At 34.9% G+C, this 15,360-nt stretch overlaps 1 protein-coding gene across 1 annotated transcript; it reads left to right on the top strand.

Annotated features, from left to right (window-relative positions):
* Positions 1 to 3,124: 3,124 nt before the first annotated feature.
* On the top strand, positions 3,125 to 14,846 carry LOTGIDRAFT_153481 (hypothetical protein; the record flags this gene model as incomplete). The annotated part of the gene is made up of 10 exons (XM_009057366.1): positions 3,125 to 3,295; positions 3,395 to 4,597; positions 6,358 to 6,617; positions 7,156 to 8,917; positions 11,390 to 12,103; positions 12,413 to 12,488; positions 12,969 to 13,133; positions 13,377 to 13,660; positions 13,908 to 14,093; positions 14,550 to 14,846. The coding sequence occupies 10 exons, from the start codon at positions 3,125 to 3,127 to the stop codon at positions 14,844 to 14,846; spliced, it is 5,118 nt and encodes a 1,705-aa protein (XP_009055614.1).
* Positions 14,847 to 15,360: the final 514 nt, after the last annotated feature.

Genomic DNA, 15,360 nt, shown 5'->3' with positions numbered 1-15,360 from the left:
CAAGCCATGCATATGTAACATCATTAATTTTCAGTATCAACTCTTCCTGTTTAACCATTCATACTTTTGATGTAGTTTTCAAACAGCGGCGACTCCAATGCGGATAGCAAAATGATTTGTACACCCAAGTGTTCTCCCACTTGAGTTCAAACTAATTTGAAAATATCACTTTTATACGTTTTTGCTTTAAATTATTTGTCAGAATCCATCAAATCAATTTTAAGTTTTGATTTTACCAGACGCTCCATGTTAGGTTCGCACATTTTGGGGCTTCCACAGAGCTTCCGCTTTATGAATCTAAAACTAACCAGTTAAGTCAATCTGCTCCTTATTCGTACCCCCAGCCTCAGACGACTGACGCCGCCACTGTTTGCGATGTAGTCTATATTAGTACTGAGGTGAAACTCATTTGAAATTGACCTTGAAAATTTTGGTATCTACGGAATCTGGTTCTGAACAATTGCCTAATCAGAATCTTTACCATTTTTAATAAGGCTAATAAATGCTTAATTTGTTTATTCCCATTTCATCTCATGGTGTTCCTACCGAGGACAAAGAATTATTCCAGAAGGGAGTCATCTTATGATAGGTTAGATCATATAATCGTTTACGCTACCATTGTCTAGGGGTTATAATGAACCTGTGTTGAATAACTATGATTCTTTCTGGCCATTGTATTGGAAGTCCCTATAGAATATTTAGCAGTTTGATGTATGGAAGAGTTCTACTGTGTGTTTGGTTGCCAACCAGTGCGTGTCGCTAATTAATCTTATATCTGACTTCTAAGAAGAAAGAGTTAAATAATTCAGAACCTGGTTACGATAACAGGTACTGGAAATGGAAGTCCGATTCTCTGTCCTATCAAAATTTTCAAAGGCTGAAGTCACCGAAGAATGTATAAAATGCGTCAAGAGAAATTTGAAATTTCTAATGACACCAACAAGATGCTGCTGTACGAAAAACCGGAGGAAGATACCTTTAATATTAGCTAGTTCAGAACCCGGTTATGGTATAAGCTACCGGGAATGAAAGACTGGTGTTCTGCACTTCCCAAATCATAAAAGGCGTCTCAATAACCATTTTAAAAGCTGAAGATTGGAGACTAAACTACCAAGAATGGGGTTTTTAAATTTTGTTATTCAATCATGTGACTTTCCCTTTTTTGACAAAATTACACTCCTTGCATTATACAATGCTGTGCCCTTCCTTATAGGCGTATTTCGTTCTGCACTTGTCTGTATTCCCGATTATAATACCGTTTAAAACCACGATGATTATCAAATTTTTACGTGGGCGTAGGGTCTGGAATTCAGACTATTTCAGAGTGCAACTTTACAAAGTCTGTGACTACAGTATTGTTAGTGGTAACTAGGGAAAACCAATATTTCGCTCATTGATCAGGAAATTATCCTTCAAACATTCCATTGTGTTCCTTAACATTGATAGGTGCTGATAGCGAGTTGATCTTTATCTGTATAGGAAATTGTGTTTTTATGTTATAATATTAACACGTGAGTATTGTTTATAAAAGAACATTCTTCTCTTAGTTTTAGATTTAGCTTTGAATTAATTTTCTTTATTCAAGAAGGAATTGAAGGAACGTGTTTTTGTTTTAAGCTTAATTCTTGGGATTATTTAGTTCTTGTTCTGGACGATTTTTGATGTTAAGGTAAAAAGGTAGCCAGTTAAACTGAGATTAAGCATGGCCACGCTTTTATTATTCAAGAGACAGAAAATGTGTGTTTCTTCTAGGAATATTCATGTTTTAATTCGATAGTAGAAGTGATAACTGTTGTTATTAAAGAACGATATTTCAAGGATATTGTATGATAATGACGTGGCAAATAAATTTTATTCTGTCAAAAATTTAGCATGGAACACTGAAAAAAAGTCCTAGAAAATTTATTTTTATTTTAAATTTTTTTATCATTTTTTTGTTATATTTTATTTTAAAAAAAAATGATGGTCGGAAAATTTGTAAGATTTTCATTTTTTTTTTTTATGAAATAAATTCTTTATTCACAAAAAAGAACCCTTTTTCGCCTGATCCAAGACATTAATTATTAGCTGTAGCTATATTAGGTCCAAATTTTTAGACAATAACCATTTTTTTTATTTAAAGAATTAAAACATCTGTGTCAAGAAGAATTTTGGTTAAGTTTTTTTATAATTATTTGCGTAAGTTTCACCCACTAGTGAAATTTGTCTGTCTGTTAATTTCAGATCTTGGGACTAAAAATTTCCTGCTTGATTTTTGAATCAGTTTAGTAATATAATGTATTATGAATGGAGTTTTCAATTTTGGTTCACATGAAAAATCTATCAATATGGAAAATTGGTTTATTCAAGCTCTGGATTCAGTGTGAAAAATTGTACATAAGAAAAAACAAATTTTTCATATTTCGAACATTGCTCTTTTGTCCTTACATGTCAGGATTTTGTAGCTTAAAATCACAAAAAGACTTGGTTGGGGGTGTGGATAGGTGTTACAATCTAAAATTAAAAAATCAGATGGTCAATTGTCAATTTGTTTACGTTAACTTATTACACTTGGAACCACCCAATGCTTATATGTCACGTTGTTGGTTAATTTAATTGCATCTTCAAATTCTTAAATATTTCTTGTTTGTCTTAGCATGTGTAAGGGCGTTTAAGGGTGTGCTAACAGACCTTTCTTTTACATATTGTGTGGTATTAATAAATAAGCTCTTACAAAGAGGTGGTATAGAAACACAACAAAGAAACGTTTCCAATACCTTATGAAAAAGGTTAAATCTAATTACATTTCAATGAATGAGAGGTATTATTCATTTTTTGTTGACTGACCGTCTCTAAGATATTTCTCAAGACAATGGGTCAGTACGACATTTTAATGTACGAAGTGGTATAATAATGGACATACCATACTGCATATATCATACTATACCCCATTTAACTTTGAACCTCTGAACTACTAGATTTTTTTGTGAATCTACATGTGAAATTTTTTAGCGAAAAAAGGATCGACCCTGCATTTTAGTACAATATACCATTCATTTATACACGTATTAAAGATTGGTAGCTATAACAAATATCTGATTAGTGAAAAACGCCTTATGGTCGATCTATTAGATAAAGCTTAACCATGCCGTCTAAAAACAGACATTTTCGAAGATCTGGCGATATGTCCAAATCATGTCAAGTACGTGACCCTATTGGAATTTATTTGTCTATTTACTTGACACGATATGATGACTACTCAACAGAACTTGGTGAGGTGGAAGGTTCACTGATACAAGAACAGCGAGATTTAGGGGTACAAATGAAGCAGTAGATGGTGGAGTTTATCGGTACTAATTTTAAATTGCAGTTCCTATATACCCAATTCTATAGTTTCTGTATTTATCTTTTTCAGAGAGTACCAAATGGAATCTTGAAGACTCATACCAAGGACACAACGCAGTCTTCATTATGTCCAGAAAGTGAAGTGTCAATCATTATTTCGAATACGTCCGAATACGATTCCGATTCCATTCCATTTACACTTCCAGACAATCAAACGTCTACACCTTTACTTCGGCATAAAGATAGCCCGGTCAAAAACGACGAGAATGTCATAGATACCGAGCAACCAGAGAAAACAAAGGATCAGATCAAGGAACCGGAAAGTAAGGTCACAGATAAAGCAAGTGAGGAAAATTTGGGACCACCAAAGACAAAAGCTGTAAAAACCGAGAATGGTGAAAATTCGGTCGCAAAAGAAAACAAATATGTTGGTGTAAGTAAAGGACCGAAAAAGGAAAGAAACAAAAGCAAAAAGCCAGAGAACGATTTTAAAAACTCTGCGTCGGCCAAGACGTCAACCAAGAAAGTGGAGGGACGCAAACAAAGCAAGGATTCAAATACAACGAAAAAAACAACAGCACAGCCAAAGAATAACAGAAAAATGGGAACCAACGTAAGTGCAATGGAGTTGCAGGAGAATAAAGATAACAATCGTAAAATTTCCAGAGAACGGAAGTATTCCACAGATATAGTCCAAATGGAGTATTTGTATAGAACATCACAAGATAAAGCACATCAACGTAAGAAAAGCATAGAATCACAAGCCGCACCTAATAGAGTTATAACCGGTGTGAGATATCCTGCAGCTCAGGCCAATGGAGATGCGGGCAAGCATTCAAATCGTTCATCAAAAGAGCCCTCAGAGACACTATCTAATGGTGTTACCAGGACCCATTCTGTGGAAACCAGTGATAAAGAGCAGGGTGACATCATCATTGATGAACGTGGAGAAGCAGTCTCTGGTACCGATGAAGAAGGACAAGGTGGGTCCAGAATTAGCCCAGAAAAACGAGTTCGTATTAGTTCGACCGATCCTGTGAAGGATGCTGATGATTTTTACAACCGTCTATCCATGAGAATGGACAGAAGTGGTTACCTACGGGAGATACCTTCAGTAACTCTTTTTGAGAAAACGTTTAAGGAGTATTTGGATATGGGTATTGCTATACCCAAAGATGAGAACAACATTGTAATTCCTAGCCCACCGACCACCAAGAAAGCTGAATTATTAAAATCGTTGGATTTTACAACCATAGACTTGCATGCCAGTAGGGTAAGTAAACAGACCTTTATATTTATCCAATTATTTATAGGACGATAACCACGTTAGACAGGGTCATGGTACCTTTATGGGTCAATCGAAATTACTTTGTCATGTTTACGACGATATCCCAAAATTTACGATGTAAAAATATTTTGAAGATACACTGTATTCAATCAAAACATCAAAACCCATAATAAAACACATAAATGATTTGCAAGAAAAATATTTTATGTAATATTTTTGGAACCAGGACAGCATGTTTCCATGTGATTTGTTTATCAATTTTTAGTGTTAGCTGGTAGAACGGTTGAAATATTAGTCGTAACTAAATTTTGGCTTGATTTCATAATATTTGTTGGAAATTATTTAGTTGCTTATATACTAAAGAGATGACTATTTGGGTCACATTTCTTACGCTAAGTAAGGCAATAAATTAGAAATTGTTCTGTTTGCCAGTTTAATGATGCCTTTTAATCTCCGATAAAGATTTGATCGTATCATTATTTGATCGTGTAATTCCATTTCCACTTTATATGCATTTCAATTCAAGGCTGTTTCGAATTTTACAATATGAAATTTTAAGTAGACTTGTTTCGTTTGTAACAACAGTTTACATATAATGACACCATTCAATCAATAAACGCAGTGAAGCGAGAATAATTATTATTATATAGATATTTATCACAATACGCTTGGGAAATGAATACAATAAATCTAACAAAGAGCATATTAATAATGATGATGATGATGCAAAAACTCCGTAATCACTAATATCGAGCGGTCTGATTGAAATTCAAATCTTGATGTTCCGTTTCGTAATTTCTCCGATTTTTATACATAAAAAAAACATTTGACGAAGCATCTTGACCTATATTTCAAAAAGATTTTGAAGGGGTTTGGATGATGTTCGCGTTTAAAGGTTCTTGTATAATTTGAAGCTTTAGGATGCCTTTCTGAACCCCATGACAGATGAAGAAAATGCATTAAATACACTTAAAAATGAAATTGATAATGTACTTATATTCATATAACCCCTTTGAGTTCAAGGTCTGCTCTTGCGACTGAAAAATATATCCTAAAGAAGAACATCCAGAAACAAAATGGAAAAGAAAAGGTCGCTTTGCTATTCAGTTTCAAGTTGAATTATTAATGATTTACGTATATACGCCAATGCTATCTTTTTACCAATCTTTTCCTATTTCTTTAACTATTGATGAAGTGAAAGTAAATAACACCAAGAAATGACGGTATTCTAAGTCTAAGCTCTATTACGTACTCCGAAACGGGTTGGCAGATAACGCTGGACGTTACCTCAGACTTCCAGTACACCATGATGACACTCTGCGACGGGGCGTATCAACCAGTAAACGTAACTAATATTGTTTATGTGAAATTATATATGATCGACGTTCGTTGAAATGTAATTCCAACAATTATATTACAACAGTGAAATATAAAATCTTTATATGTCTGAGATATCTCCTGGATAATGAAGGTTTAATCGATTTAATCTGGTATATAGTGCCTTCCCTTAAACCTACACCATCAACGTTGCGTTCTGATCTTCGAAATCCTTCACATTACAAGTCAATATTCACACGCTGACGATATATAAAACCGGTAATCATCCTAGACTAAACACGGTGCCCACAAAAAAGCATTTTCTATCTAGTAACATCACCCGCCAAGATAGCATTTCTAGTGATTTACCATTAATTACCACTTCTATTGTTCAGTGTCAAAATTCCAAATCATTCTTTTGATTTCAGGTTCCAAAGAAAATGATGGATAAATCTTTAGCAGAAATGACGAGGTTCCTAATAAAACCAGCCGGAAGCAGCCGTATAGAGAGAGTTCGAGCTATATTCGTGTGGTTAGTTACCACTGATTTAGATGCTGTTGATTTAGAAAGTGATGATTCAGCTACGGATGATGATCAAGATGAAACTCAGTATAATGTAGAAGAATTTCTTCAGAATATAAAAGATGACGAAATATCACACGCTGAGCTTTTCCAGAAGATGTGCAAGTAGGTGATTATATGCCCAAACTCTCTCCAAAACAAAACTACTTTTTCAAATCTTTTAATAATATTAATGTTTCCAATTAGAATATTTATTGGCTGTGTGTAATCCTTGTTGATATGTGCTATCCTCTACATGGATATTTGAATCTGAAGGCTGTCACATAACGACATTAAATGCGTTTTATGACGCCACTTGACGCATATTATATTGATAGTTGCTTCCGGCAGCTCCCCTCTAGTGACGTCATAAAACGCTAGTTTGAGTGGAATTGCAAGAACCACAGAAATCGGAATGAAAATTGGAATGGTTCAAAGTGATGCTTTCAGTGTCCCTGATACACTTAAAAAGTTTAGAAAACCTCTTTACAATCCCTTTAATGTCGTTATGCGACAGCCATCAGATTCAAATATCCTTGTAGCTTTATACACGATGGACTTCATCGCAACGACTTAAATCATAAAGTCCATGCGTCATAGCGTTGACCATTGGTTCTTTGGAAAATAACCCAATTGTTATTAGAATTCTTATCACATATTTCAGAGTTGCTGGAATTGAATGTAAAACTATAGAGGGTATTTCAAGAGAATATATAGAACAACCATCAAACGTTGTTACCGAGACGACAACTACCGCCTGGTCAACGGTCGTGATCCAACAGTCATGGAGGTTGGTAGATGTCGCCAAGGCAGCAGCTATCTATAAAGATAGTAAGGAGAATCTAGGTATGGCACTGCACTCTGAGAGCAGTTCTGAATCGATGTTTGGAAGCAAAAAGTCTCCCATAAATGATATTTTAGACTTCTACTTCCTAACGGATCCAGAGCAGTTCGTGTTTTCGAATTTACCCGACGAAGAGAATTACCAGCTTTTACCTCGCCCAGTTTCGTATGCGGAATTCACATATCTGCCTTTCATCAAGCCACATTATTTTATTCTTGGATTTGAAGAGGTAGAGAAGTATGAATCTATTACAGAGGCAAAGCAAGGCAAAGCTCAATATCTGTTTAGGTCTCCTGAATCCGAAATTAGAAAGTTGGCTTGTGGGTTTTATAAGGTTGAAGGAAAATCTCATAAACATATAAGTACCAAGGAACTAAGAGATTATGTGTATCTTGAAAGTGACATGAAAACTGGATATTTTACCGTTAGAGTGAACGTTCCAGAAGCAGGGACGTACGTGTTGGAAGTGAATGGACGCAACGGATGGGATACCTCAGAAAAAAGCAGTGGTATCGTAAGTTATGTCATTAAGTGTGCTCGGACCTTCCACTCTGAACCATACACAGAAAACGACCGCGAAGAATGGGGTCCGGGGTCTGACTGTTACATTATAGGATTAAAACCAGTGACACATCCTGGTGGAGATGTGATAATAGAAAATGGTGAAGGTGTTGTTGAGTTCGAAATGAAAACCCCTCTGGATATTCTACATACATTAACTCATAGAGATATATCTTCTTCTGAATTATCCAATTTTGTGATTCATCGATATGAGGATAAGATTTTGTACATTCATATCCGTGTTCCTAAAGAAGGTGATTATGCTTTGAAAATTTTCGCCAGGAACGAAGAGGAGGAAGGGGTATTTGTAAATGTTTGTACATATCTTGTTCGTGCGATTAAGGACGTACCAAAAGACTTTTTGCCTTATCCAAAAATTGATGATGGCTTGGTGGGTACAAACAAATTTTTCAAAAAGCTTGACATGGAAAATGTTCGTCCTAAAATGTGTATTTTGGATTGTCCAGAAACTGGGAAACTGAAACTAAAAATTAATTTAGCTCCTAACGTACATTATCTTCCAGAATTTAAATTGTGTCGTGGTGATGAAGAAACCGCCATGCATGAGTATACCACCTGGTCGCTGGTTGGTCTGATGGGTACATTTAGGTTAAACTTCCCTCAACAAGGAATTTATCTGTTTTCTCTGTATGCAATATTACCCGACCAGGGTGACCAAGTAAACTCTGTTTATAATTCTGTGGTATTTTGTAATTGGCCCCGTGAAAGGTGCTTCCCTTATGCTACATCTCTGGCAAGTTGGACTCCATACTACAGACTCCTTTCTCCCAAGGAAGTATATTTAGTGGCTGGCACTGTTGTCAAGTTCGTTGTGGACGTTCCTGACGCAATTCGTGTGAGTTTGATTGGGAATAGCGCTTGGCAGCATCTAGAAAAGACTGAGGATGGTCTATGGGGTAACGATATCTCTATTGAACCTGGTTTGGAAGGTAACTTGATGAAAATGTATGCTTCTATAGAGGATGGTTCCAAGTCTATGTTCTCTTTACTTCAATATAAGGTAAGTTTAAATCTGTTTTATTTCCCCACATCGTCCATGTTTTCGGGGCCTTTCATACAAATATCAGTTGAACCCGATCTCCCTATTAATGAAGGTCACTGGGTTGATGTGTAAATTTAAGGATCTGTATGTTGCCTGAAGACAATTGGGAAAAAAGGCCTATTTAACTGGCATACTACACAGCTTTATCAGGATTAATTAGTTTACGTATCTGCAGAAAAGTAGGATGCAAAATGCCAGTTAATTCCCAACATTAAACAGATTTCTTTAAAATAAAGTATGGAATGTTAGTTTACGTCAAAATATTTGACAATACGTGTGTATCCAGGAAGCCATAGATCTGGAGCAGTATGAGTTCCAGATCACCTTGACCTGTGGGGTTTTTACTTGCCATTTCAATAATTAACCCAATTCCAGCTATTGACAACTATTCAGCTTAGTAACTTTTCAATAGGACCACTTCACCATATAGCCATTGTGTCATATTTTAACTAGTGCACGAAGGCGAGCCCTGAGGGTCGTACAGCTAGACAGTTTCTTTTCGCGACTGTGTGCACTAAAACTCATAATGGCTATGTACCAGGGATTATTGTACTCTGTTGTAGTAACGACCCATATCTTCTATTGATACCACTTTCTAATGACATAATACGTTATGTGTCTGCCATAAACTATGCGTTGCCAATCCTTATTTGAACTTTGACATTTACAACTGAGGTGATCTGAAAGAAACTATCTTAAGAGCAATTACAAAACTCCTTACATTCGACGCTTTGCGATCTTGGTACTTACAAAATTATTCCAGATCTTATTTATACTAAAACGGATAATTTTTGACTTTATAAGAATCTTGGATATTTTCTTTTGGAGAAATCGTATTATTTTCGTATTGTTTGAGGAAAAATAAAATATTTTCTTTCTGAACTAGAAAACAAATAGCAATATTTGAGTTCCCCCAAAATTGTTTCAGTTTTGACATTTTATGACCATTATATTAGGCATTTCTCAACATTGAGTAATCGGCAAGTGAAAGCACTGGGTCAGATCACCCATTTTAACATTCACTCTTTATGAACGTACATTATATCATATAATAATAACTACATAAACTCTTTTCTAAAAGTTTATTGAACTTAACTTTGATTAAAATTTATACCGATATAAAACACTTTATATAACACGGACGATAAGGGCGTAGTCACATTTAATTAAACGATTATTGGTTTATTGTATATCAATATTTTAATAAAACAGAGTTAAAGTATTAACCGTATAGAGAATGACAATACAAATGCACCTGATATATACTTATTGTGCACATGTATGAAATATTTTTCCACTCGATTAACCTTTATGAGATTTGTAAAGACTTCAATATATCTGGTGGCCCAGAAATACTATAACACTTTTCTCTTAAGGATTATTTATAAAGTATTAAAGCCAATATATATTTTGACCTCATAAGATATATTAGACATCTTTTCACCAAATTGCAGCTTTTGAACTACATTAAAATACCAGCTTTTTAAAAGAGTCATTATTAAGAATATAATGCCCAAATGAATAACTCTTTAGTTGAACTTATGCTCATTGTGGCCACCAACGCCTTTTCCATCGGGAATATGAAGTTAAAAGAAATTACATGTTGAATATATTTGATTTGGTGAAATTTGTAAATGCCACGAATACAATGATTGGAACGACTTTCTTGGTAAAATAACTTTTCAGAAATCTTTTCCTCTACTATCTGAATCTGTTCCGTATCTGTTGACGTAAAATATGAAATACCGTTTCTTAATAATGAATCGCATATATCATAGTTGACTGTAGTATATTGCAACTATACTAGATTATATTAATCCATTATAGCATTGTTTACGGTCTGCAAGAAATCGATCAGATCTATTTTGATGAATTGTTTATAGTAACTAACGAGAAAGGAAACTTCTGACCTAAATAAACTTCATTTAACTATTCATTAAGCATTGGGAGACTTTAATTAATTCTCAAACAGACCTCCTCCTTAGTTACCATACAGCCGCCATTTAAATAGTCCGAAAACTCTGACTTATGCAAACAAAACACGATAAACCCGATTGGCCGGATTGCCTTGCCTTGAATCACAAGTCTATGGTCAATGTCAATGAACTGAATGAATTGCTGTGGTGGATGACAGCTGGACATGCTTATCTTGTCAATCAGGCTTCCTTGCTTAGAGATTCTATATATCTAATTTGTTATTTTCACAACAAAAATAAAATTAAATGAAAATATCAATGAACCAATATATTGTTTTTACCAAAACCAGAAAGATTTAGGTGATTTTTGCATTTATCAATGTTGAATAAGGCCGATACATTTTATTTCCAACTGTGACTCAATTATATCTCAAGTTGGGCTCCTAGATGCTCTTGGACTTTCCAATTATCGATTATCCATTATTAAATATGAATGCTATTGAAATATTTCTAGGTTGTATCCAGAGAGGAGATGACGGAGATGGAGAACATTCAGAAGGAATACTATCAGTCTGCCATACAAAGAGTACAAAATCTAAAAGAAACAGGTGAATGGGTAGATCCTCAGATTGAGGAAGAAGCCCCGGCTGAAGATGAATTAGATGACGGAATTTCAGATATAGTCTTTGATGAACCTGTTGTTCGTGAGGTATCCCTAGAAGAGAGTAAAAAGCGAAAAGACTCCACCAATAGCAGATCCGGAAAGGATAAATCCAAATCGAGATCCTCTAAGAAAGATAAGGAAAGACGTAGGAAAGATAAGGACAAACGAAATAAAGATAAAGACAAGCAAGATAAAGATAAGCGAGGTAAAGATAAGGAGAAAGAAGATACAGATAAAGACAAGGAAGATAGACGGGACAAGTCAGAACGTCGTAAGGATAAAAATAAGAGGACTAAGAACCGATCCAAGTCTAGGTCAAAGTACGACAACGCGTCATCAGCTGACATATCAGCATCTGCTACCGATGCTGCGTCTTCATCTGAAACCGAGATTGCTAAATCTCCCAAATCACATAGACGGAGAACTAAATCTGCTAGTTCCTCCAAGTCTGATAGCTCCTCAACTAATCCATCAAAGAAAGAAGAAACATCTGAAAGTGAAACTAGTGATGTTGATAATGATAAGGATTACGAGGGAAGTGATGTTTCTAATAATAGTTGGGAGGTATGTTTTTTAACAGTTCCAAATTATATACCCTAGAATACAACACAGGCAAACTTCTTCCTCTCTTTGGCGCAATGTAAAGGTAGCATGTCAGAGCTTATTTGATTATATATTTCAAATTCCACGCTTTAAGTCTCAATATCGGCTAACCCGCTTTTCAAAACCAAAACTAGCCTGAGTTTAAAGACAGAATATTTTGTAAATGATTTTCCCAAGTTCCGATAAATAAAGCAAGGATACATGAATACATTTGAATCAGAAGATAATTTACAAAATTAGACCATGGCTGTATATATTTTCTTTTTTCAGACAAGAATGGTCGAGTTTGAAGAGCTCAAGAAGAAACAAGAGGATGAGAAGAAACATGACCAGAAACAAATTAAAGGTATGTCTTGATATGTGGTTTTGGTGATCCTGGTAAGTTCAGTAGATAATGACCCATCGCGAGTTATCTTTGTGCCTGTGTAGAAGTACATGCTCGACAGTCTTCGTATACACAAGTTAAACGCTACTTGTTGAAGATTTACTTTTATTACGCTATTATAATATCTTTAGTCCTAATATTGCAAATGAATTCCCTTACCGGACAGCTGTTAAAAAATCTTATCGACATAGATCCCCGGTTCCCTACCTGGGGTGTTTTCACCCCCTGGGGATGTGGGACTAGGATGTCAGGGGTGTGGTCAACTGGTGTAGGAGAAGAATTTGTTCTAAATTGAGAGAGCATCTCACATCAACACATACTGAAAATGTGGATCTGAAAACACACATTCTTTTTATTAACATAAATCTATCGCGATTAGATCACATTACCAAGGTTGATCAACAAAAAGGTGGTTTAATCTTACTTATCACCCTTTTCTAGCCATGAAGACCCAATTGATCATGAACCGATTACGAGCAGCTACAAGAAGAAAAGATAAATTGGAGCTAATTCGAGCTATAGATGATTGGAAAGCCACGAAGAATCGTAAAACCAAAGAATTAATACAAGCTGAACGGATGTTGGATGTTATCAATTTAAGAGATGGTAAATTTTCATATTATTGCTTGAAAAAGTAGGGATGTAAAATATTAAGGTGTTGGCACGAGACGTTTTTCGTTAGGACCGAATCAATGGCAACAAATCGTCGCAGTGCAGACATTAAGCTTCATGTATCCACGTTTGCAATGAAAAGAGCAGAAAAAGCTGCCCCTGCACTCGACAGATCCACACTATGTTATGTAACCATTCGAATTTTTATTTTATCTTTGCACAATATTTTTTTTCCAGATTTGAATACTCACTTGAAAAACAGGAATCTGCCTAAATTACAAAAGACATTAGAAGAAATAGAATTCAAATGTTATGTCAGTGAAATTCCTTACGAAGTGTCTCAAGCAAGATCACGAATACAACTTGCTGATAAAACTACCATACATTATCACAATCGTTCGCCTACTATTGATGTTCAGACTTTAGCTGAGATAAGAAGCTATAGTCGTCCGCCAGAGGTCGTCCATCAGATCGTAGTTGCCATGCTTCTTCTGATAGGTTGTCCAGAGAAAAATACAAAGGTAAGAGAATGACTATTGGAGTCATCTCCCATTTATATCACATTGTCTTGGCGTTTTTCTGTAGATTTTCCATTGGAATTGGTTAGAATAATACAATAGCTATCGGAGTTATATGTATTTCCCAATTATATCACATTCCTAGGATACTATTTTTAATCGGTTTTCTATTTTGAAAACATTATATTTTGGAAACATACGGGTCTGACATTTGCTTTATCAATAGCACAGACGCATTTTCTTTGTGCAGAAATGGAAAAAGTGTCAGAAAAGATGTGTAGTATCTGGTAAATACGGTCTGCATAGTCGACTTCATGAGGTAGATCCAGACGAAATCGACCCATCTATAGCTGCTAGAGCTCAAGAAATAATAGAAGATCACACAGCTGCTGAGGCGTATTCTGTTAGTCCTGGTGTTGGTGCTTTATTCCGTTGGGTATGTAACCTGTGTGTCTTTATTTTGTGGTATTCCCTCATCGATTAAAACTAGATATAGTTAATTTTATTGATCACAGATTTTCAAATATCTCTATATTTGTTATCTTTATATTCTACAAAATATTGTATTCGCATGTGCCAGAGATTACAATTTGCAAACGCAATTGTTTCAGTCCATGCAGAAAAATATGTGATCCATAAAATTACCAATATCTATAGATGTGCGACTGCGTTGATTTTTGTATTGACATTTTCTTGTACTATTGTTCCATGCTGCATATTTAAAAGCCTACAAAGTATTCCCGTTGGTATATGCTGATGGTGTTGAATTTTGATACAATTTACGTAAATTACCTCAAAAACGATTGTAGATGAACACCGAGCACACTCACTAAAATATCTATACAACCATGGCCTTCTACAGTACAGAATTTATTAATTTATTTCGTTTCAGGTAAACCAAATAATTAGTGCCGTGCAAGATGGTCAGAAGGATGATGATTCGCCTGTCAAACCGGCCCATAGGAAAAAACAGAACATGCTATTTCGTGAAGCAACTGAACTAAGTGAGGATTCGCCCAGAGAAACTGGAGAATACGTCATTCGTGAAAAAACTCAATCTCATTTTAGAACTAAAGGTAGAGGCAGAAACCCAAATAAATCCATTAGTTTTGCTGACGATAAGAAATCACGAAGTCGCAGTCGTTCGACACGAGCTCGTTCAAAAAGTCCAGAGAAATTCAAACATTAATGTAATTTTTTAAGTATGTATTTATTTGCGTGATAACCTTGTATGAATTGTTTCATGGCGAATTACAAACTTCACCATATTTCAAGTTGTGTTGTTACTTACTATTGGAGATTATAAAATGTAGTAATGGCCTTCGAATCATGACTTTATATTGTATATATCGAGTTATTTCTCTTGTTATATTAAAAAAATTGACGCTGTTTTTTTATCGTCTTCATTTAGTGATTTGAGCTTGAGAAATTTAATGATTTTATATCAATATTATTTTATTCGTGTGATAGGCACAATCTGTTCAGTGTCGATTTTTTTTCTGAGAATGACAAGTTCAAACAATCGTCCAAATTGTGTTATTAAATTCACTATATAATCTTTATAATTTTCAATTTATACTAATGATAATGGATACTATAGACTGTGATATATATTTTGATAATTACCTGTATTTTTGTTATTATTTGTTCTGTTTTCTGTTATTCTGTTAATAGTTTAAGGTTATCTTAAATTGATATTTTTG

The sequence above is a fragment of the Lottia gigantea genome, assembly GCF_000327385.1.
Source record: "Lottia gigantea unplaced genomic scaffold LOTGIsca_3, whole genome shotgun sequence".
NCBI lineage: Eukaryota > Metazoa > Mollusca > Gastropoda > Lottiidae > Lottia > Lottia gigantea.
This window is presented reverse-complemented; position numbering and strand designations above follow the sequence as displayed.